Consider the following 25,149-nt stretch of genomic DNA (forward strand, 5'->3'; position numbering starts at 1 on the left):
GCCCTGCAGTTCAGAACCAGTGGAGGAGACAGACGCCTCTGCTCTGCAGCAGCATCTAGCAGCAGAACCTGTGCCCGGCTGCACTCTGCGCCCCGAGGAGATGGACTCAGTAGAGGAGTTGCTGGGACACTTAACTGTATACTCCAAGGACTGGTGGATACCAGAGGTATCAATCCCCAAGGAGGTAGGAAATAGCCCAAGGACAGCTGACGACTGACTGGCTACAGGGTCAACTGTGTCTAAGTCAGTCTGTTGTGGCTGGCTCCCCGCTGACTCACTGACAGAACACTCTGCCACTATTAGGGCCATGGGCTGGGACGCAGTTGAGTTGGGCAGTCCTGCGTCCCCCTGCCACCTCAAACCCTGGGTGGCAAACTCCCCACCCTAAGTCAGGAGGCCTGTATTCCATGAACACCCCTGCCGACATCGTAGACTGGTTGCTCAACCCTTGCTGGAGCTCCCTAGACTGCGTGGGTGCTCACCCCTCACTGAGCCCTGCAACTGCATGGGTTGCTGCCTGCCTGAGCCCCCACAAGCTCAGGCTAAACCTTACTTCCTGCCCTGCCCTGCCCAATAGGATAGAGCTTATTGACTCTGCATATCTGCTGGCAGCCTGGACTTTGCTATGAACCCTAAACTGTTAATTGCTGTCAGGCTTATTAAGTAGCTGCGAGCTAGAGACTATGCCCCATCCAGGGGTGGAAACAAGAGTCCCAGAATATTGTTTGCCTCTGTCAGACAGACCCAGAACTAAGGCTGCTTATGGCTCAGCCTTACCGGTGCTACCCATGGACTTAAACCCCAATACAATGAGGCAAAGGAGAGCAAGGAACCACTACCGTTATATACAGAAATCCTCTGCAAAACAATTTAACAGATAATTTATGAAATAATCTTTGAAACATTTTTAAATAAGTATTGTATTAAAGACACCCATATTTTTAGGATCTCTTATACCCATTCTAACCTCACTTTTACCCATACAACCCCTTTACCTTGAATGAAAACATATACATAAAGGGCAGAATTTGCTCTTAGTTTGCAACATGATTTATCCACACAGTCAGGATCAACCTACAATATAGCACAAGTAGAGTACTAGCACTAATAAATACTGTGTCCAAAACAGATTCCAATGTGTAGATGGGCATTTTTACTGCAAAAAGTGTAGTTAAGATAGTCAATGGGTGTGCATTTTCCATGGATAGTAGTACCAGTTATAGACCTATAAGATGAGGAGAATAAATCTCTACATCAGGGAATAACATCTATTCCTCTGGTTATTAATTAAAAGCACCATGTAGACTTTACTCTAGCATCAAATTACAGCAGTGTGATGGCTACAAACACCAAGTTCAAAAATGTACACTTAAAAATATTAATTACAAAATCAATGTGTTTAGACAGGTTGTATGAAATACTTTTCACCATATGTACTTTAGAATGTGGCTTTGAGCACAATGGGTGCAAACTTTCTTTGAAGCCCAGGGTTTTCTGGCTTTTGAAGTTATAAAAAACGTCAACGTGTTAGGTAAACATAAAAAAGACATTTAATTCTTGTTTCATTGACAACAAATGAAATACAAAGTTTACAGACTAAAGAACTGATTATGACAGCAGAGCAATTGGGATGTGCAGAATACTTCCGTTGCTTATGCTCTTTTTAATGGTTCAACATATATGTGTTTAATATATTATGAGTATTAAGTTCATGAACTAATGCCAGTTACGAAAGTTGTGAAAATACAACCAGAATCTGTTAAAACAGTGTTAACACAATGTTATACTTTCTACAGTATAAAAATACTACCCTAAGCACAGACTGAGATGAAGTCTTGCTTGTAACCAGTGCTTGCTTCCAAGAAGGCATAATATTACATTAATCATTAAACCTAACAATTAAATTTTCTAAATTTTAAATTCAGAGGTAACATTTACTATCTTATACAGATGCTATGGTCTCAAGGCTTGCCACATTGCTTCAGTCTGCTGTACTGCTACAGGATCTCTGGAGTAGTCAAGACAATTTCCATTCCACATGCCAATACCCCTTAAGCCACGTTTCTTTGCATACAATGCCTTCAGTGAAATGCTCTGTGGATCATCATACCATACTTGATGATAATTACCAAGAGGGTCCTATAAAAGGAGATAGCACATTGGTTAGCATATATAAACAGGGTAGACAAAAAGATTAAGTACAGAGAATCCAAACTATAATTACAGGTGCATAAAAATCAATGATTATTTAAAAAAAAATCAGATGTATTTGATTTAAATTGGATTTTTTGATAAAATACTTTTTGAGGAAACATACTTTTTTAATTAACATACATTATAGCTTAAAACATCTCCTCATGGAATACGTATTATACATTCTAATCGTATAGTATGAGACAATATATTCATGTAATGTTTAAGAAAAGTTTTGAAAGCAAGTTCCAATGGATTACGGACCCAATTTTAGAGGGTTCCAGAGGCTTCTGTATAGATTATCTAGGTTCATCTTTCTATCTACCCAATGGGACTCAGTGTTCATTCTAGAAGACACCATCAGAGATGCTTAGCTTTTGAATTCTCAAATGGCAAATTTGTGTCTCCAGAGCTAACATGCTTGTCAACAGCAAAAATGTTTTAAATAAATAATATAGAGGGGTGATAAACAGACCTCAACCCTACCGTCCCTCTGAAAATCTGTGTATGCAGAGTCAATACCTTACCTCACTCTCAAAATGCAAAGTTTCAAAAAGCACAATGAATAAAAGCTAATAAAAGTTTCTCATGTTGACCTGGCCAACATAGACAATTTAATTTTTGTTTAAAAAAAATGTCATTTAACTATTTTAGTTAAAATAATTTTAATAAAAACAAACTTGATTTTAAAAAACTTGAATGTTTAAATTCAAAATTCATATGCTTGTTTTGTTACATAATAATGTGTTTGACAAAGAAAAAAATTCAGAATTCATAACGTTGTTGTTTTAATTAAATAAAACAATTTAAATATCTGTCTAGTAATGTTCTCCTCCTAATACAGAATGGCAAGAAAATCCTCCAAATATTAATGATTAACTTATTGAATTGGAGATAGTTTTACAGCCATATCAGAAAATGAATGATTAGTTATTTCATTTACCAAAAGTAATTGAAGCAGATATTTATGAAATCTTTCGGAGGTGAGCTATCTGAAAAAATTTCAAAATAAAAATCACTCTTTTAAAAATGTATAGTGTAACTTGTAAAAATGAAACCTACATCTATCTCTGAGTTGTGAAGAACATACATTAAGGTTATGATAAGCAACAAGAATGCACTTTTATGTAAAAAAAAAAAAACAGGATTAAATCAAATCTTTTTGACTAGTGATTTAAATCAAATCCACTCTGTATAATTTAGTACGCGGTCGAGGAGTCAACTACCCTATAAGCCTAGGCTTATCAGGTAGTCGAGTTGACTACTCGACTACTCGCATTTCCTCCCCTCCTCCTTACTGTCTCTGTATCAGAGGCAAGGGGTGAGAGAAGCAGGAGCTGGTGCTGGGGGAAGCCAGCTTAAAAGCTGGTTCCCCCCAGCACTGTCTCTGCAGTTACACCTGCCACCCGCCCCCATGCTACTGCCTCTAACAGGAGAGACTGCCACAAAGCACTCTCTGCCCATGGCAGGCCAAGGCTTGCTGTGAGCAAAGGCTGCTCCACATCCCATGGAGCAACCCCTGTCCACAAGGGGGTCACAGTGGGGAGCTGGAATCCCCTATGCACGGGGCTGCTGCCAGAGAGGTCTGTGCTACTGCTGCTGCTGCTGGACCCGGCCTGGCTCTTACTACATTTAAACAGCAGAGCAACAGCGGGGGTAGGTCCTGGACCAAGGACGAGCCAGGACTGAACCGGGCTTGCTCAATCCCGGCTTGCACCCGGTCCAGGACCAGCCCTGCTGCAGCTCTGCATTTTAAATGTAGTAGGAGCCCGGACTGCCTGCAAACAAGGCTCCTACTACATTTACTCTGCAGAGCCACAGGCAGGGGTAGCTCCTGGACCCAGTACGAGCTGGTACTGAATACCTTCCCTTATCAACTAATCATTCAGTCAATACAAATTGTATCGACTACATGATTAGCTAATCATCGGCCTCTTAACATCCTTAGTATAATTATAAATGAAGTGAAAACTCAAATGAATAAATTGTGTTCAGTGGTTTTCCAGACTTGCATATAAAAATATTCTGCAAAAAGAAGCTTGTGAAAAGGTGTCATATTTTTAAAACCAAGCAACTCAACTTAGGCTGTCTTTTTGTTACAATACATAGACCAATAAACATCTATACTTTCCTACTAATATGTTTCTCTGATCTCCAGACAAGTAACCACAAACCAGTTAAAGATGTTTCTGTTAGTTTAGGTGAAATGAGATGACTAGATTTGAGTTTGCATATTAATGATAAAAATTAGTTTAAAAAACTGATATAAAAAACTTCAGCTAAGATTTCAATTGTGCCCTTTAATCAGTCACAGGGTATTGTGTTTTTGTTTCTAGAAATAAATATAGGTTTAAAGAAAGTTACGAAATTTTGCCAAATAAAAATTATATTACTTTCAGATGGTCATCACTATTAAGAGTTTTTAGTCATCAGCACAGGAAAGTTATAAAAATGTTAATCCTAAGTAACTGACACTACATTGTCAAAAGGAATCCTAGAAATACTTAGTTTTTATCAGTGCATGCCTATAACATATGGATTCAGTCTTCTACCACATCCAGATAGAGTTTAGACACAGTGAAGAGAAGAAGACAAAGGGAGACAGTTGCAGCTTCTTGATCTTTTGCCATCCAGCACAAGGAGAAATTTTAACTTACATCACTGGCATAAGGTTCTTCAAGGGCCTTATGACAGGGGAGGATAGCAATAGTGTGTGGTTCTCAAACTTTTTGGCCCATGGCCCACCTGGCTCAATGCAAACCTTTCTGTGAACCACCAGCTCCTACTGGAAACTAGGGATGCTAGATAGTGTGTAACTGAATAGTCGTGTAACTGCTAAGGATGCAGGGATTTCCCTACACCTCCCCCATGGGGATGTATAACCTCCCTGAATTTCCCCAACACCCCTCCCCCCATTTTGTGAACTAGTTAAATGCCAATGTAGTGATTGTTTGGAAATGTGAATTGAAATTGAAACATTAATACACACTTTAAAAGCATATACAGTGTATGATAAGATGTGTATCTGAAAAAGTACCCTAGATTTGAAAAGTATGAACATAAACTAGCTTCCTTATACAGCTGTTGTTTTTTATGACGTCAGTGCATTCATTTTGGTGATGCTGGCCAACCTAATAATTTCAAATTATGATTTGTAAGCAAAGTCAAAATGAGCTCTCCCTGACAGCTAGTGATGAGCTGGGGGGTGGGGGAGAAAGGCTTCAGGACCGGATTGTATTTACATTCACACCTAATCTACCTAGGTATCCAGCAAACAGAGCTGTGATGCCCAAGTAATAGATTTTGGCTGGGGTTGAGTTACAAATCACTTGGCGGGGGCGGGGGCAGGGGGAATGAAATGATGTTGCTCTTATTGTATGAGTAAAGGGCAGTAGAACTGTACTTAACCTGTACTGATTGAGGGCACCAAGAGAGAGGATGGGGAGAGGTGTTTTGCTTGATGGTCTGAGTCACGAAGTACTATTTGACCTGCCCCTCTCCACTGTTTGAAGACAGAGCTGATTAGGCTCCATATGCAGTCTTTTGTTTTGTTAAGTGACCACTACAGCTAAAATCACTGATAATCAGTTCTAAGTGCTTAGTCCTGCTGTGGGAACAGTGTACCTGTGGGTACAGTGTTTTTGTATAAGAGACAGCCCAGACTGCACTAGCAGTGAGATTCCCCCACTGAGAGCTCAGCTGAAATCACTAAGAGCTGGGTGGAACCTCAAGAGACCAACTCGCAGGGGTCACAGTGGCAGGTGGCAGCAGAAGGTGACAGCGCAGGGCCACTGGCAACAGAGCAATGGAGTGAACGGTGGCACAACAAACAACAGTGGCCAGAGCAAACAGTGAGCAGCTGAAGGGACAAACAAGGTGCCTGGGAGGTGTACTCGTGTGAAAGCACCTCTGCACTCAGGACTGGCTCTAGGAAGTGCAGGGCCCAATTCGAACAGTTTTGGCGGGGCCCTCCCACCCAGGATTTTTTGTTGAGCCAAAAAAAAACCCACCCAAACAACAAACCACAACCACACACAAATCAATATAGTTGAACATTTTCAAAAAAATGCCATCCTTTATGCTGCAAAATTTTACACAAAATTAAATCAGTTGCCTTAAGTGTAGGTCAAATATTTTCAATTGCAAACTATATAATCTTTTCAATAAAGTTTAAAGTTTGATTTTTCAAGTTACCAGAGAGCACTGCAGTTTTCTGTTACATTGATTTACTTTTTAAACAGAAAAAATGGAGTCTTTGTTAAGAAAGTGTCAGTTCTGTGGTCAAATTCCAGTCCTTAATGATTTCAGCACCACTGATTTTACTAGGTAATATGGTACCTCGCCTCCTTTGCACTGCCCTTCTACACATACTGCCTGCATGTTGAGTCCAAGGTCAGTCTACACAAGATTTTATCAATGATTTCTGCTCAAGCGATCACTGAGACAAGACAAGGATTCTCAATTGATTCTAGTCAGCTCTGCCTTTAAACACTGGCTGTAAAGTGTCAGATATAATTGAGGACTCCCAAATAGACTCTACATGACAGAAATAAAACCCGTTTCCATCTTCTGTGACTTTCAGTTAGATGTGACTCACTATCCTCTGCTTAGTGTTCAAGTTATGGTAGACCCTAAGCCAAGTCATATTAAGTTAAGGTCTTTTACCTTTTAATCATACAATATGGATTACAACATTTCATTCTCCCAGCTCCACGTCTTAAGTGAATTTCGACCCAAAAGAGCCAAAATTGAGCACCCTGCCACAGCAAGTATGTCTACTGATCTCTGTGGCAAAGTAGGTATATCTATATAAATAAGATCTGCTCGTGAAGCCTTGAAGCCTTTTCCTACAGTTGATTAACAGATGGCAGCAGATAATTCATTCAGACCACTGGCTGATAATAGTTAGTCACCCTGACCAGTCATGGACTCACCCTACTCTCCATTGTCTCTATGATTCTCTGATGACCTGTGACAAAAAGGAGGGTGGAAAGGGAAACTGAAGGGAGAGACCTCTCTAAATTCACCAATCAAAGAGCAGTATTTCCAACCCAAAAATCACAAGGAACGGCTACACAAAGTTATGAGAATGGTCTACAAATCATAAGATATTTTAAAAATAAAACATGTTGGATTTTTATTGGCCTTTTGTTTCTTGAGTATTTAAGGTTCATGTTTTAAAGCTTTCCTCCTTAGCTGTAAGGCCCAGAAGTAGAGAGAACTTTTTTTAAATGAAAGCTGAGATTCCTACATAATCCATTGACTCCAGGCCTTTAGAAAAACACCAAATGTTTTGAGACTCATAGTAAAACAATGGAGGAATTTCTTGTGAGCCCATGCTTTGCCCACAGTATAAATAAAATTAAAAAAACCAATATCTTCTCCACTAAACATCCTAATGAGATACTGCAAATGGTAAACTGCAAATGGTAAACTAACAGAAACTGAATTCAACAGCTCCTGATATGACCAGGTATCAACCTAGTTTTTCATATTTGAGATGGGTTACCAGGAATCATACATGCCAACATGAAATCTTTCCACTCTCGAGTCAGCATATGCACAAAGCACCTATAACTTTGATCCATGCATTTATTGAATAGTGAAAGAGAATGGAGGGGAATTAGTGTAGATAAAGGTTCAAATTAAAAAAAAAAAGCCTGAAGGAATTAGGAGTGGGCTCCTACAGCTCACATTCACAACTGACTAGGACACTTATGACCAGATTTTCAAAGGTGCGTAAAGATCAGATAGGTATCTTTGAAGATCCGAGTTGGCAACTGTCTCTTTAAGAGCTTAATTGCCTTTAAAAATCTGAGATTAGATTTCCAAGTCCAATGATCAAAAATGACTTTAGTCACTCAAGTGCTTTTGAAAATTTTAACTGGGGACCTAAAGAGACAAAAGGCAGGAAATATGATATTCCTTTTAAAAATGTTTAACATCTATTTTTAGCTAAATTTTATATTATTTTGCTCACAGGGGCAACTGACCCCTCCGGCTCCCTCACTATGCCACGGCCCCCCCTCCTACAGATCTATCATCTTATGCATGTGCAAGATCTGAGAGAGCTGTCCCATGAATCTGAAGTTAGTGTCTGTGGCACCTGCTTCTGGGTGGTGTCTCAATGCTGCCACATTCACCTCCAAAGAGGGGGCTTCCCAAAGCAGGCTCTTGCTGCTGACCCCCAAGGCATCCACAGGTCCAGTTTCCTTTCAATGGGCCCACTTCCCAGGGCTCATTGATCTTGGATCTGGATTCCATCCCCTCTCCAAATGTCCGAGCTCTCTGCGGACAGAGGCTGCTGCCAGGGTTGAGGGGGAAAGTAGGGGGAGGCTGTTGCAATGCAGCCTCTGTCCATGGTGGCTTGCTCCACATCCCACAGAACAGCCTCTGTCTGTGGCGAGCCTGTCTCCAGGGGTCCAAGCTCCCCACATACAGAGGCTAGAGCCTGGTGACTGTTGAAAAGTCACATGTCATCTGAAGGGTCAAGTGGTGTATCTACATCCGATCAGCCTGAAGTACAAATACAGCTACCCACTGAAGAAACTGTCTCTCCAAAATCTAAAGGCAGTTCCTGATGTTTGTCGATCAAAGTGTTCCCATTTATTGAAGTTACAAATGATGGCTACTAGTTCACCTCTTGCAAAAAAGCTTACGAAGAAGGAAACCATTCCAATGCTATAACTGGTAAAAGTGGAGGAGCTTGGTTTTTCAGACCAATCAGCAAAGCCAATGCTGACAAACTACGTGAAAAGGCAGCAAAACACCAGGCCTCTGGACTGCAACAACATGCAGAAAGCCTTATAAACCCACTTTCAAAGCCAATTTTAGAACTACATAATGAGGCTGTTAAGAATGCTGGAGACACAATACAGTTCATGTGAACAAACATGGCTGTGGCATCATACTTTCTATTTAAGCAAGAGATACCACACACTACACACTGGAGGCCAATGTTAAGTGCACTGTCACTTGTTCATCCTGAAATTGAACACTGGTTCCGAACAAGACCAGCAAATGCTCACTATTTTTCTGCAAGAAACTCAACTGACTGGCTAGAAGCAACAGAGAAAGACTCAACAGTTGAAAAAGTGAAGAACTCTCACCACATTCAAAAAATTTGCATACATGGCTGATGAATGCATCGATGCAAATGGGAATCAAGTATTAAGTCATTGTGTACATTATCTTGATGTCAGTGGTAGGCCAGCAGATGCATTTCTAGATGTTCAAGTTATAGAAAACACATTGTCTGCATCTGTGACAACCTACATCTTAGAAGAGTTAAATGCTTGTCAACTGGACCCCAAACAGATGGTTGCTTGTGCATTTGATGGGAGCTGCAAACTTCTCTGGAAGACATGGTGGAATACAAGCTTTGCTCAGAGAAAAGTGTAACCCTAATCTCTCCTATACACACTGCAGAGGCCATCTACTCCAACTAGCACTAGTACAAGCTGCAGAATCTTCAAAAGACATTAAAAAAAAGCTATAAATGTAATGTCTTCATTATATTCCTTTTTCAGGAAGAGTCCAAAAAGACTGAATATCTTGGAAAATATAGAAGATACACTGGGACTGAAGTTCAAATTAGTCCAACCTGGGAAAACCCACTGGCTTTCTTGTGAGCAATCCTTGGCTATTGTCTTAAAATTACTCCAGCCATTATTACTGGCTTTGGAAAGTATCTACCAAGATGGGCTGGATCTAAGTAGTGAGGCTGGTGGATTACTTTTGCTACTACATTCAGAGAAGACTATTGCCATTCTCACTCTCGTAAATCTACTGTCGAGACCACTTGGGTCATTAAACAATGCCATCCAGGCATCTGCTTCAACAGTCTTTGTCCAGTAATAGAAGCTACATTTGGATCAGAGAGCTATCCATTGAAAAAGTACTGGAAGAAGCAAAGATTTCACTCCAGAAGTTGACTAATGAAGGCATTTATATTGAATCCTTAAGTGAAGAGGACAAGAAGTGTTTGTTGAGACAACTGAAAAAGTACACAGACTTGATTCTTAAAAATCTACAACAGCGACTTCTAGATTCTACTCAACCTCTATCTAGCTTTTACAGATGCCTGTCCAATAAAACACTGACAATTGAGTGGAATGAGGCACTACCAGCAATGGGGCTGCCATGTGCTTGGGACAGAATAGAGAATTGAACACAGAGTGGAATATCATACGACGAATGAATGAAGATTTGACTTCAACTTCTTTTTTATCATCTCTAGTGGCTCGACCGGATCTTTGTGCTCTGTTTCCTGGGATGAAAGAAGTAGCAATTTATCTCTTGCTACTTCCAGTCACAACAGCTACAGTTGAGCGTTCTTTTTCCATCATTGAATAGAATTTTGTGTTCTGAAAGAAGTCGCCTTCTGCCTGATCATGGGAATGAACTAACGAGCATATCAATTGAAGGAATGGAAGTACCGAACACACGAGAAGCCACCGAAGATGAACGCATTGCATTCAAGAAGTTCATTAAAAGAATTGTGAAAAATTATAACAAGAAATCAAGAAGGATGTAGACTTAGTGCTTCATAGAAGACTCGAGTAGCCAACTTTAATTTGTGTGATTTTAAAACAAGTTAAATCTAATAAAAATGGTCATGAAACATTTTTCAGTTTTTACTATGGTGCTATACAGCCCACCTTCACCCTCACAGTCTCACCCCTCATTGGCCCTAACAGCCCCCCCATAAATTCGAACACCCCCCCTAATTTCAATTCCTGGGAAAAACACTGTAGGGATGTTAAATTTCATTTTATCAACTAATTGACTAGTTGATGGATTTTCCATCAACTAGACAATTAGTTGATCAGCAGGGGAGCCGCAGCAGGGTTAGCTCCTGGCCCCAGGAGCTAACCCTGCTGCAGCTCTGCCTTTTAAATGTATTAAGAGCCTGCTGGCTCTTAATACATTTAAAAGGCTGAAGCGCAGCAGGGGAACCCTGCACAAGCAGGACAGCTGATTTCCGGCACATGCCCGGTCCCCCTTACCTCTGCTGTCCCCCGTGGAAGTGCTGCTGGGGGAAAACCAGCTTTTAAGCCGGCTCCCCCTACACCTGGTCCTGATCCCCCCACTTGCTGCCTCTGAGAGGGTATGTCTACACTTGCACCGTAGTTCGAATTAGGGATGCAAATGCAGGCATTCAAAATAGTCAATGAAGCAAGGATTTAAATATCCCACGCTTCATTAGCATGATCTCGCCGGCGCGTTACCCCGAATGCCAGCTGTTTTGACAGTGAAAGTGTGCACCGGGACGCGTTAATTCGAACCAAACCCCTTGGTTCGAACTAACATTACTCCTCAAAAAATGAGGCCTTCCAGGAGCCTCCCTTGGTCCCCTTCAATGCTGCTGTTCATTTCAGAGGCAGCAGCAGGGACAGAGGTAGGGAAACAGCTCTGTAGGAGGCAGCAAGGGCATTAGGATGCATGGAGTTGGCTCCACATGCATATCAGCTCCTGCCTGCCACCCTGGCCTTCCGCGCTATGCCTCTACATCAGAGATAGCAGCACAGTGGGGAGGGGGAGCAGGGAAAGGGATGCTTGCGGGGAGCCAGCCTAAAGGCAGCAGGGGAGGGGGAAATGTGTGTAGTTGACAGGATTAACCGATAAGCTCAGTCTTATTGGTTAATCATGTAGTTGTCTACACATTGACATCCCTACTGGAAAACTTGCTGTTAATTATATAATTATGCCTGAGCCATTTTGCTAGAGCAGCTGGTAGGGAGAACAGCTTAATTTAATCGGTAAGAAAGGAAATAAATCAAAACTATTAAACAGATTAAACACTTTACGTTTCTCATGTTAGCTTACCAAACTTCATTTTAAATAAAGTAAAATATTAATTTATGTCCAACACAAAAGGTTGCAACATGATCTTTATTTATGGCAGGGGTGGGGAACCTTTTTTGGATCAGGGGCACTGACCCACAGAAAAATAAGTTGGGGAGCACACAAGTGAGAAGCAAAGAAACACCCCTCCAAAACTCCCAACCCTCACTGATGTGGTCCCCAAATGAGACACCTCACTCCTCTGGCGCTCCAGCCTCATGGTGGGACGGGGGGGGGAACAAGGAAGACTGAGGTTCAGGGATTGCAATAGGCCAGATTAACTCTTCTGAGATTCTGGGATTAGTGGATTTTGTGGATCCTCCTAGGTTCTGGGGTGAGGCCAAAAATGAGGGGTTCAATTGTGGGACAGGGCTACCAGCAAGTGGGATAGAGATGGGGGTGCAAGATTTGGTCAGGAGGTGGAATGCATGAGGGGGTGAGATTGCAAGATCTGGGTGGGAGGTAAGTTGCAGGAGCAAGCTGGGAGTAGGGTGTCTGGCCAGTGGGAGAGGGTAAGAGCAAGGGAGGGTGCAGTGTGTGGCCAGGAGGAGGAAGGGGGTGCTAGCACAGGCGGGAAGGAGGGGGACTGAGCTTGAGCCATAGACCAGTGCAAGGTATCCCCAGTTTGAGAAGCACTGGCATGGTGGTACTCTGTCTCACCAACCCCCCTTCCTGGCATTACATGCATTCTGTCTCTCAATGAGGAGGTGACAGACTAGAATAGGAACCGGCTCTGCTGCTTCTGCCTGCCTAATGTCAATGGAGAGTTCCCCTGCACAACATAAGATGGAATCCATCCACTCTGCAACACATACGCATGACAGAATGGAGAGATCACTAGATAACACCTGAGAATTTAACCTATTAAGAACAGAACTATGGTTCATGTACATTTAGTCCATAGCTCAAAAATGCTTATGTAGAAAAGGGCTTACCTTATAGTCATAATATGGAGCCTTCTGCTCCTCATCCCACAGAATTCCAGAAATAGAACTATTCACCTGCTTCATTATTACTCTATAGGGGACTTGACTCCCTGCGGCATCACTGCATGGAGCCCCTCGAAAAGGAATATTTGGGAGGAAACAAACAAGTTCCTGAAAAAAAAAAAAAAAAAAAAAAAACAGGAGTTCTGGTTTGTGTTACTTGAATTTTATTAAACCATTCAGAAGGGATAAGCCTGGAAGAAAGTCAGAAGAGGCAAATGCCAAAAATAACTAAATACCCACATTAGATAAAAGTAGAGACAAAACGTTCAAATTGTTGAACTGAAATTAATAACTTGCAGTTCCTCATACCAGTCTACTGTGGGAAATAAATACCACTAACATTCACTTAATATTATCTGCAGTATAGTAATACCAAATCAGTAATACTTTGTACTTGAAGCCTCCTTGCCAATTTGAGGGCTTGAAAAAAGCAGGTTTCGCAGAAGAGAAGCGGAGACTGAGACTGGACCTTACACTGAGGCTACTTGACTCTCATATACTTGAGCCCCAATGTCTGCAGCGGTTGGCCAAAACCCTGACTGTCATGCCAAGGCAATCATCTGCAAGTCCCAGAAAGCCTTCTTTTGCCTGGCCCATGTGACTGAGCATGTCAAGGACCACATGAGGAGGGAGAGAACTGCTTGAAGTAAATCATGTTGAAAGAAAAGCAGCCTCATGAGAGTGTCTCACTGAAGTAAAAGAGACAGAACTATGTAGCACTTTAAAGACTAACAAGATGGTTTATTAGGTAATGAGCTTTCCTGGGCCAGACCCACTTCCTCAGATCAATATGTGGAAGAAAATCGGCACAACCATATATACCAAAGTGATACAATCAAAAAAAAGTGAACGCATATGAAATTGACAAATCAAATTTTAGAATAGAGTGGGGGTGAGGGGAGAAGGTAAGTTTCTGTGAGGTAATGACATTAGGGGTGATAATAGGGGAAGTTTCTGTGAGGTAATGACATTAGGGGTGATAATTAGGGAAGCTATCTTTGTAATGGGTGAGATAATTAGAGTCTTTGTTTAAACACATATCAGAGGGCCTGAGACTGACCTAGAGCCCCTAACTCCACAACAGAGATACCAACCACAAGACTCTACTGCATCAGTGAGAACTGAAAGCCAGCTGAACCCAACAGACAGAGCTAGAGATCACCAGGACCCAGTTCAGCAGAAATAAACCTGCTTCCCAGGAAGAGAGACTAGTCATCCACATCAAGCTCCAGTTCCCAAGGTAAGGCTTCCAAGGAGCACTAACGGTAGGGGAGGAGATCTCTGTCATATTGATTTGTTTGTGGGTTTTTAATCTGAAGGTTTTGGGAAGTTAGGGACTCATTTATTTAACATCTTTGATTCCTCTGCTTGTTTCTTTCCCCCTTCCTTTTAATTTACCCCTATTCTTTTCAGGAACAAAATGCTGTTCATGTAATTCCTTGATTTATTGTATCCATAAATTATATTAGTCTAGAAGTCATAAGGTTGATTACTGATTTGTGCACCTGGATATGGATGGAAGCACCAAGAACTGAGAACCCGGAGAGACTACTAGTCTTAAAGGGGGTCACCAAATCCCAGCGGAGGGAGGAATAAGAGGCTTCACTCCCTTCAGAAGGGATCAGGATGCCCCAAAAGGAGCAGCTACATAATTATAAAGCTCATTGCATCCAAAGATTTTAAAGCACTTTCTGGTGCCAAGTATCCATCATCTTAATTTTACAGAGGAATCAAGGGAGGCAAAGAAGTAAAATGACTTGATCACATAGTTAGTCACTAGTGGAATCAACCAGAACACTAATCTCTTAAACTTTAGTCCTGTGCTCTTATCTTAGAAATCACAGTCTTTGCACTTCCTTACTGTTTAAAAAAAACCTACCACCAAAATTATATAGCATTTCATAGAAAAAAAATATCTAAGTTATGATAGAACGGCTTTTATCTTACCTTGGACAAATTCAAACACTTATAATCATAGCCATACCACGGAACACCCATCACAAGCTTCTTAGGTTCAATGTTCATATTAATGTAACTGTCATATCCTAATTTAAAAGAAAATATGAAGGTACATGAATGCTTCTTTTTCCTTCTATATATATTTACTAAGGTAATATAGTTAATGCAAATCCATATGGGTTTATGTAAAACAGACCTTTTCAAACTAACTTGATATCTTTTCTGATGAGATCTCTCGTTCGGTTGATAAAAAGTAACAGTGTTGTCAAAAGACTTTTATAAATGTGTCACTCAATAATTCCACATTTTGATTAAAAACTAGAATGATATAAATTAACATGGCTCTCATTAAATGGATTAAAAACTGGCTAATTTATAAGTATTAAAATGTAACTATATATGGGTTGTGATGGGGTGAGGTCAAAGACGACTCCTTTGAGGTACTTCCCGGAGTGCTGACAAAGCCACTGACACTCGCCTTCTCGCTCTCTAGGGCCTCTCCCACGAAAGTGCAGTACAGACACTTCAGGTTTAAGGAAAATGCAGTTTTGGGCCCAGATTCCTGGGATTCTACTCCTCAAATGGGATCAGAAACCCAAATAAATTATTTAAGGAAGCCCCCTTTAACAATGAAAGTAGGATGTACAGACTGATTGCTCCCCCAGATAACAATTATTTACACTGGGCTTGATAGTAAATAAAAGTGATTTTATTCAGTACAAGCAGTAGGATTTAAGAGGTTATAAATGAGAACAGGCAGCACAAAGTAGATTACAAATTTAAAAAAAAACAAACAGAAAATGCTTAGCTCAGGGGTGACCAACCCGTTAGAGATGAAGAGCCAAAACAGCAGTGGAAGGATGCGAAGAGCCACGTACCAAAGTAGCAGTGGACAGAGTGCGGAGAGGAGGGGGAGTTATTGAGAAAAAAAAATCCATACCAAGGGAAAATAGGTGCTGGTACACCATCCCGGGGCATACCTTCACAAAAAAGCACTGGGAAGGGATGAGAGGTACAAGCTCTGGGAGGGAATTTGGGCACAGGAGGAAGTAGAGAAGAGGATGCTGGCTCAGGGTGTGGGCTTCAGGCTGGAGAGTTGGGGTGCTGAGCAAGCCGCAGGTTTGTGGCTGTGAGGGTGCAGGAGTTTGGGCTGGGGTGCATGAGGGGCTCAGGGCAGGGAGTACGATGGGCTCAGGACACAGATTTGCAGTATGTGGATGGTGCAGGAGTCCTGTGGCAGAAGACAGGGGATGTGGGGGTGCAGGAGTTTGGGGATGAGAGAGGCTCAGGACAGGGGGTTCCAGTGCATGACAGGCTCAGGTTTCAGGTCTGGGGGGAGGGTGCAGGAGTGTTATGATGCTGTGGCCAGATGGGGGCTTGGCCAGGCTTCATTTTAAAATAAAATATGTCAAACACAAAATGTTTCAGCATTGTCTTTATTTATGAGAGGGGTGGGGAACATGTTTTGAGTCAGGGGGTCACTGACCCACAGAAAAGTCAGTTGGGGCCACACAAGTGAGATGCTAAAAACCAACCCCTCTAAAACCCCCCAAGCCTCACTAATGTGGCCACAACTGTGCTGGTGGGGGCAGGGGACAGGGTGCTGGGGCAGGTACTTGTGTGGGGGATCTGGCCAGGGGGAGGAGACAGAGACAGCTGGGGCCAGTACCTGGGGATCTCAGGTCTCAGGAAGAGTGCTGGCTGCTCTTCCCCTCCCCGGCACACACCCTCCCCCCTCTCTAACCCAATCCTCCTCCCCTTCCCCAGAGCCAGGCACACCTTCCAACCCAATCCTCCTCCCCTTCCCCAGAGCCAGGCACACACCTCCCTCTAATCCAATCCCCTCCCCTTCCCCAGAGCTATGTACCGGCCCCCCTCTAACCCAATCCCCCTACCCCGCTCTAACCTAATTCTTGGGTCCCGGAGGCGGAGCCACCACCGCCACACGCATCTCCCTCCAAGGCAGGCACTGGGGCACGTGCGCTGAGCAGCTGGCCTTGAGATGTACTGGCTGGGATGCTGTGCGCACCCCTCTGCCCCAACCCAATCCCTCTCCCCTCACCCAGACTACAGCCAGGCACACCCCCCCCCCCCAGCTCTAACCCAATTCCCCTCCCCCCGCTCTACTCTAATTCTTGGGTCCCGGAGCCGCTGCCATGGTTACAGCCACGCATCTCCCTCCCTGAGCGGCAGGCTTTGAGCAGGAGCTGGCCAGGACGCCATGTGCACCCCCCACCCAATCCTCCTCCCCTCCCCCAGAGCCAGATACCTCCCCTCACCCCTCTAATCCAATCCCTCTCCCCCCAACCTTATGCTCGGGACCAGGAGCCAGAGCCGCTGCTACCGCCACGTGCATCCAGGACGCCATGTGCACGTCCCCCCCAATTCCTCCTCCTTCCCCCTTTTCAAGGAGCCAGGCATCTCCCCTCTGCTCTAACCCAATGCTCCTCCCCCCCAACCTTATGCCCAGGTCCCAGAGCCGGAGCCGCCGCCGCACCCTGAGCCCTTGCCGCTGCCTGCTCTCAGTGGCCAGTTGCTAGCATGTGCAGGCTGGGACGCTGTGTGCGACCCAGCCTGCACATGCAGGATAAAATACAGTGCGCTGGGGGCCGTGAGCGTAATGGCACGGGCTGCAAGCATACATGTGGCTCACAGAAGCTGACCTGAGCGGTTCCAGGCTCTGTCCCGGTTCCATCAGGAGCCGCAACTTTTTTCTTCGAGAGCCACATGCAGCTCGTGAGTTGTGGGTTGGCCACCGCTGGCTTAGGTAATTTTAACCCTAAAACCTCAGTACAAACTTATTACAAACTCACACTAAAACTGTTCTTGTTCCAGCTAAGCCTTCAAGCCATGGAAGTTTCCTTACCCTGGGGTCTTTGGATCGTCTTCTTGGGTGTGCCATGCCAGCCAAAGACAAAGAAACTCCTACCTTCCCACTGTTTTATAGATTCTACCTTTGGGCGGGAATTCTGTTTCCGTATTCCAGCCTTCCATTTTAGTAGTATCAAAGGCTTCAAGAAAACATTAAATAATATAATCCAAAGAAACGTAATATATTTAAAGAAAAAAGTGTCCCCTTCCAATCATTCATTTTAAAAGAGAAAATGTGCCAGTTACTACCTGATTCTTACCATCTAAGGTCTGATTGTAGGGAGCATTGGCTCCTGCAATACAGTCTGTCCAGATCTGACTCTGCTCATCATAAGACATCACAAACAAGAAATCACAGGCATCTGCAATCCCACTGTAGTTGTAGCATCTTTTGTCTACACACGCTGGAGACCAAGCCACATCAAAGGTGACCTGATGGAGAAAAGCACAATTTTATATCTAGTGTGAAATGTATATATTCTGTTGCTTTGCAGATTTATTTTCTAAAGCAAAACTATGCAAAACTTTAGGGGGATGTTTTCAAAAATGTGTCCCTATTTGATATTATTTGGTTATAAAAAGGAACTGTTCAGCTAAAATGCCGTAAAATTATCAAATATTTCTCAATTTTCAGAGTAAATCTGCTTTTACAACTATAACATTAATATGCATAAAAAGGGCAAAGCCAAAACTTGTGGAACCAAAATCTAATTCACCTTTTTAAAAAATATGTCTGGAAAGTCTAGTGGGTACATAATTTAATATACACACACACACACACACACACACACACGCGCGCGCACGATGACAAACTATGACAAATAATCTATTTAAGAACATGAAACACAGGGTTACCTTCTTCATTAATATTTTAGCAATAAGATCACTAAAGATTTATAAAATGTTTCTAACAACATGCTAAACATCAGTATTTTCCAAGTTTCATTAAGTTATAACAAACAGGTGATTTACCACTTGCAGCCAACACACCAAAAGGGATTGTCACAAAAATACTGTAAATCCAAGTGAAACTGCTTCTTTTTTAATATTTAAGGTCCATAAAGGATATATTTTCAATTATTCTTAGGAGAAAAAGAGAATACAGACATTTTTTGATTATTTGTACAGCACCTCGCTCAGAGAGGTGCTCCTAAACACTATAATAATGCAAATAATATATAATTAACAATGCACATTTAGGAAATAGTGCCAGAGGCTTCCACAGAACTTTGCAGACAAGTGTTTTATATACATACAGAATAAACTGCCAGGACTTGACAGAGTTAAACTCTGATTTTATAAATACATTTTGTTTTTACCTGTGATCCTGGAATTTCACTATGAAAAGCATCAGTAGTTTCTTTAACCAAAGCCGTTAATGCATAGTACTCAGGTGACATCTCATCAATTTCTTGTTCTATGTCTATATTAATTCCATCCATATATTGATTTTTGGCCAGGTCCACCTGTTGTGCTATCCAGGCTGTTCTGTTAGCAGCGTCAACAATTTCCTTCACAGGTACATCCCCTAAACAAGAAATCTTAATAAATTTTCCATTTACTTGAGCAATGGTAGCTATAGGGGCGGGGGGGAGAAAGGGGGAGGAGGACTATTCTGCCTTGTACTTTATCTCCAGTCTGTGTGGACTGCACAGTGGAGTCAATTCAAGTGTGGGATGGGTTGGTTGATTTGTGTATAGCAGCGTTTCTTAAACTTTTTAAGACTGAGGAATACCAAACAATAATTTTTTTTAATGGGGAACACCAATGATTTTGTCAAGAAAAAACAAACAAACAAAAACACCGGACCTGGGGGTCAAAATGCACCACAACCGCCCCAGGAAGACTGCTCTAATAAGTCTGGTACACGGAGCTGAAAACATAGACCACAAAAAAGTAAGGATAATAATAAACAAATGCTAAATAAGGTCATGTGTCCGGCCAGGAGGGAGGGCAGAGGAGGGTCTCGGGTCAGGGTATCTGGCCAGGAGGGAGGGTGCAGGAGGGGACTTGGGGCAGAGTGTCAGAGAAAGCTCAGAATGCAGGGTCTTGGCAGGGGGAGGAGAGTGACGGGGGTTTGGGTGCGGGGTCTGGGCATGAGGGGGGACACTTACCTGGCTTGGCACCCTGCTGCAGCAGGGAAAACCTCCAGGGAGCATGCTCTGGTTTCGGGGGGGGAGGGGGGAGCTCATTTTCCCATACAGTGCGGAACCCACCACAGCTGCAGCACCAGACAAGTCTTCCTGCTGGCGGGAAGGGGGGATGGGTAGAAACCCCGAACATCCCCACCATATTAAACTCTGCCACTTCCCCAGCAGGCTGAGGAGGGGCGCAGGGGAGAGAGCGAGCAGCAACGCATGCGGGGCAGCAGAGCCCAAGCATGCCGCAGGTGGGGGGAGTAGCAGAGCCCGAGCACGCCCCAAGGGGAGAGGGGCAGCAGAGCCTGAGCCGGGTTCGACGTAGGCAGCAGTTTTAAAACACCGAGGTCCAGGAGCAGCTCCTCAACTCCAGTCACCCGTCCTCCTCCCAGCAGCAGCGGCCGGCCGCTGTAAAAGTGGCCACCTGCACATGCAGAGGAGGAGGAGGCTGCGCAGCACCGGAGCCCCCATGGGACCAGTCTTGATTTTATAGATCTCTATCATATCCTGCCTTAGTCTCCTCTTTTTTTCTAAGCTGAAAATTCCAAGTCTTTTTAATCTCTCTTCATACGGGACCCGTTCCAAACCCCTAATCATTGTTGTTGCTCTTTTCTGAACCTTTTCCAATGCCAATACATCTTTTTTGAGATGAAGCGACCACATCTGTACACAGCATTCAAGATGTGAGCACCATGTTTTTATATAGCGGCAATAAGATATTTTCTGTCTTATTCTCTATCCCTTTTTTAATCACTACTAACATTCTATTTGTTTTTTTGACTGCCACTGCACACTAAGTGGACGTTTTCAGAGAACTATCCACAATGACTCCCAAGATCTCTCTCTTGAGGAGTTGTAGCCAAATTAGTCCCCATCATATTGTATATATAGTTGGGATTATTTTTTCCAATTTGCATTACTTTACATTGATCAACATTAAATTTCATTTGCCATTTTATTGCCCAATCTCTTCATTCAGTGAGATCTTTCTGAAGCTCTTCACAGTCTGCTTTGGTATTAACTATGTTGAGCAGTTTGATATCACCTGCAAATTTTGCCACCTCACTGTTTACCCCTTTCTCTAGATCATTTATAAATAAGTTGAATAGGATGGGTCCCTTGGGGGGACCCCACTAGTTACCTCTCTCCACTCGGAAAACTTACTATTTATTTCTACCCTATATTTCCTATCTTTTAACCAGTTATCAATCCATGAAAGGACCCTCCCTCTTATTCCATGACAACTTATTTTACTTAAGAACCTTTGGTGAGAGACCTTGTCAAAGGCTTTCTGGAAATCTAAGTATACTATATCCACTGGATCCATATATGTTGACCCCCTTAAAGAACAGTAGCAGATTAATAAGGCATGATTTCCCTTTATAGTAACCATGCTGACTTTCCCCCAACAAATTATATTCATCCATGTGTCTGACAATTTTATTCTTTACTATAGTTTCAACTAATTTGCCCGGTACTGACATTAGACTTACCATTCTGTAATTGACAGGATCACCTCTAGCGCCCTTTTTAAATATTGGTGTCATGTTAGCTATCTTCCAATAATTAGGTATGGAAGCCGATTTAAAGGATAGGTTACAATCGATCGTCCAAGGGCCCCACTGGTTGTTTAGCCGGCTTCCTGCTATACACACAAATTTTCCTCCTAATGTATATTTGAGATATTCTTGTCCAAGAACCTCTAAGATTGAGTTATAGCTCCTTAATTCAATACTTGATTTTTTCATTACTATACAAATACACTGAGTACAGACCTGACACGTGTCCTGTATATGCTTTTCCTCTTCCCACTTCTTCCTTTCCATTCTCACATGGTTCCTACTGATCTCTTTCCCACTAGATCATGTATTTCACTGCCACTGAAGTAGTTTTATAACTAATGGAGCAGAAGGAATTGGAGCTTTGCCTGTTTTATAGTTTAAAAAAAAATCTGGGTGGAATTGTAGTGTGTTATGGCCCTATGCAAAAGAGGGCATACTAGTCCCTTATAAATGTAATAAATAAATGCCCACATTCCTTAATTGTAACCAACCTTTTAATACTACCCTGGATCCTTTAGAATGAGCATAACACAATAGCTCAGGGTCATACTTTCCAAAAGTTGCTATAGTTGTAATCTGTGACCAATCATAGAATTTCCAAGTTTTTCCTCCAACATCAAATACAAATACCTGCAAAAGCAGAGCAAAAAGTCATTCAAATCACAGCAAATGTCAAACACTCATGACAGTTTAATTTAAACTAGGCTGTGTTATTCCTTTCCATTGCATTCCAAATATATTCTAGGTAACATAAAAAAGTTAAAATTATTCATGCTTCTTGAAAGCCAGATTGTCCTTTATAGCTCTAGTGCTTGCCAAATTCAATAGACTGATCTCAAAACACAAACAAACTGGCGGGTGCTTTGTCTGGATCCAATGACCTTTCTCAGGAAATCATGCTGACCCAGTACATTATTTTTTGTCAAACAGAAGCTGTCAGATCAAATAAACCTACCCTATCTAAATAGATTAATTAGAAGTATGCTAATGAAATAATTTAGACTCATTTAACAATTCAGAAAGGTCATAATGGATTATAATATATGCATTAAAACTAAACTGTTGTGATTTAATGGGTTGAATTTTGTAAGAGGCTGAATAAAGCATCTTTAATTTAGTGGCAGGTCAAGATTTGAGGATCAAATCCTAATCCAGTGGTCACCAATCAGTAGACCAGGATCTACTGGTAGATCTTGGAGCCTCTCTAATCCTAACTGGTTTGGCCATGAGCCTATCAAACACAACACTTGAGCTGCCCCTCCCCCCACTGCTGCACATCTCCTGCTCTTTGCCTTGGTGCTGCCTCCCCTCCAGGAGCCAAGCAGGAAAGAGAAAGGAGGGGGGTGCTGATGTCAGGGTGCTGCCTCCCACCCTGAATTCTATCTCCACAGAATTGGGGCGGGGGGCACAATCGGGCTTGGGATGGAGGGAGTTTGTTGGCTGCTTTTGAGTGTGGTGCAGGGCCAGAGCAGAGGTGGCCCCACAAACCAGGAGCCACCTGAAGTAAGCAGTACCCAAGCCAGCTCCGAGCCCTTGCCCCAGTCATATATCCCCTCCTAAACCCCAAGCCCCTGTCCTAGCCCTGAGCCCCCGGGGCCCAAACTCCCTTACAGAATTGTATCCTGCACACCCTCCTGTACAAGACCAGACCTTGTGCCCCGACCCGGTGAAAAGGAGGGAACAGAGGCCGGGCCTCGGAGAAGAGACACAAAAGAGGCAGGGAAAAGGTATTTGGGTTTGAGGTAGATCCTGGATTGCATTTAAATTCAAAACATGATCTTGTGCTTAAAAAGGTTGGGGACCACTGTCCTAATCAAATGTCAAAGTTTCACTACTAAAGGGGTCATGACCAGGAAGCTACTTAGAGCCCAACAAAGAGACGCTCTGGTCATCTGAAGAGTGGGCTGTGCCCATGAAACCATCTCGTTTTGTTGTTCTGGTAGCACTTTATAGACTATTGGTTGTTTTTTAAGTGTATCCTGTACAGACTAACTGGGCTGCCCCCTGAAGCTTCCAAAGAGAAGCGGATTAGTCACGAGCACATGAATAGGAAACAGAAAATAGCTCCTTCCCCAAACCAAGTTCTGGCCTGCGGGGAGTCACGACTGACACCCCCACCTGTCCCCTCGCGGGCGCTGCCAGGCTGCTACAGGCGCCCCGGCCCACAGAGCCAGACAAACCCCCGGACGCGCAGCCAGACAGAAAGGGCTGCGGCCGCCGGGCCTTTGCCTCGAAGGCGCTGCCCTGCCCAAGGCCCCACGCAGCCACTGCCGGCGCTGGTTGGGGCAGGCGGGCGGCGCTCAGGAGCCTCCCCAGCCCATAAGCAGCGCCCGCCCCGCGGGCCAGAAGACAGTCGGGACCCCAAGCGACTCCCGGCCGGGGCGGGCGGGGCGAGGCCAGTGCCCGAGGGCCCGGAGAGCCGCTTGTCTCTCCTGGGCAGCGGAAGCGGCCGAGCGGGACGCGGGGCCCTACGGGAGGATGCGGGAGCCCCGCCGGGCACAGCGCCCCGAGAAGCGCAGGCCCCTCCCGTCCAGCAGCCCCACTCCCAGAGCCCCTCGCGGCGCTCGGAGCCGGGATACCTCGAACTCCGGGGTGCCCGCGATAGGGCGACAGAGCGCGGGGTCGGCGCACGGGCACGTGCCGCAGCTCGAGCCCAGCCACAGGAGCGCGAGGAGGAGGAGGAGGACAGGGCAGCAGCGGGCGAGGCACGCGCCGTCCTCCGACAACCGCCTCATGCTGGAGCGCGCGCTCCGTGATCCCGCCCCAACCCGGGCACGCGACAAGGCTGCCGCAGGTTCTCAGCTGGGCGCTGCGCTTCCGCCTCGAATCCAAGTTACGGGAAGGGGCGCGGGCCAGTCTTCCTGCGCTCGCTGCCGGCCGCAGCCCCGCGCGCTCGGCTAAGGAGTCGGGCTGACGAGGGGGACTGCACCGGGAAGCCGCCCCGAGTCGGGGCGTGGCCTGGGAGCGGGGGGAGAGGCGGGCGCGCGCCCTAGCGCTCAGTCGCCCTGCTTAGGGCGGGGAAGTGGCTCTGGGCCAGCCCGTCACTGACAGGCGGTGAGTGACCCTCGCCCTCTGGAGCTGGGAGCCTGGAGGCGCCTGTGCCAAAGAGCGTGGCCCATTGTCGCCCCTCCCCCTTTCTAACTGCCAGAGACACTGAGGCAAGGGAAGCTACTTGGTTGCCCAAAGGCTCGAGAGGGAGTAGGCCCCGGGGCCACCCTGGCTGGGCTGTCAGCCATCGCCCCTCCCGTCTGCCACCTCCTTGGCACCTGCAAACGCTGGCACATTCCATGGGGAATCAGCCCTACAGAGTCTTCATAACCTCTGGTTTTTGGCTAGCTCCATTATTGGTACCCTGGAGCAATGTTCCCTCTAATCTTTTCCATCCATGTGCAGAATAATTTTTGTGTGTGTGCACAAAGGCATGTTAATCATCTGGGTGGCATTTGAATTGCAGCAAGGCCCCACAAGCACACAGCTTAAAGGGAACACTGCTTGGTGGTCCAGGCCTGCTTTTTACAGGTCTTGAAAATATGTAAACACAAATATAAGCTCATAGGAAATGTATGTGCTTAGCACTGATAAAAAGCCCTA

The 25,149-nt window shown here is 44.2% G+C and overlaps 1 protein-coding gene across 2 annotated transcripts; it reads right to left on the minus strand.

Annotated features, from left to right (window-relative positions):
• Positions 1-1,532: 1,532 nt before the first annotated feature.
• On the minus strand, positions 1,533-24,538 carry CTBS (chitobiase). 2 transcript variants are annotated; one of them, XM_075936358.1, is made up of 7 exons: positions 24,138-24,538; positions 22,050-22,188; positions 19,178-19,386; positions 18,119-18,290; positions 14,976-15,073; positions 12,975-13,136; positions 1,533-2,139 (listed from the first exon to the last, which is right to left on the minus strand). In XM_075936358.1, the coding sequence occupies exons 1-7, from the start codon at positions 24,291-24,293 to the stop codon at positions 1,954-1,956; spliced, it is 1,122 nt and encodes a 373-aa protein (XP_075792473.1). In that variant the 5' UTR covers positions 24,294-24,538; the 3' UTR covers positions 1,533-1,953. The 2 variants fall into 2 exon arrangements, with proteins under 2 accessions (XP_075792473.1, XP_075792474.1); XM_075936359.1 differs by lacking the exons at positions 22,050-22,188; positions 24,138-24,538 and adding an exon at positions 19,973-21,961.
• Between the last annotated feature and the right edge of the window lie 611 nt (positions 24,539-25,149).

Source organism: Pelodiscus sinensis, chromosome 9 (genome assembly GCF_049634645.1).
Source record: "Pelodiscus sinensis isolate JC-2024 chromosome 9, ASM4963464v1, whole genome shotgun sequence".
In the NCBI taxonomy this organism is placed as follows: domain Eukaryota; kingdom Metazoa; phylum Chordata; order Testudines; family Trionychidae; genus Pelodiscus; species Pelodiscus sinensis.

Excerpts from the sequence above, each read along its gene's own strand:
- CTBS (XM_075936358.1), bottom strand. The coding sequence starts at position 24,293 with ATGAGGCGGTTGTCGGAGGACGGCGCGTGCCTCGCCCGCTGCTGCCCT. Across the intron at positions 22,189-24,137 it reads CGGGCACCCCGGAGTTCGAG|GTATTTGTATTTGATGTTGG; the intron begins GTATCCCGGCTC and ends CTGCTTTTGCAG. Across the intron at positions 13,137-14,975 it reads AGTGTTTGAATTTGTCCAAG|GAACTTGTTTGTTTCCTCCC; the intron begins GTAAGATAAAAG and ends TTTTTTTTTCAG.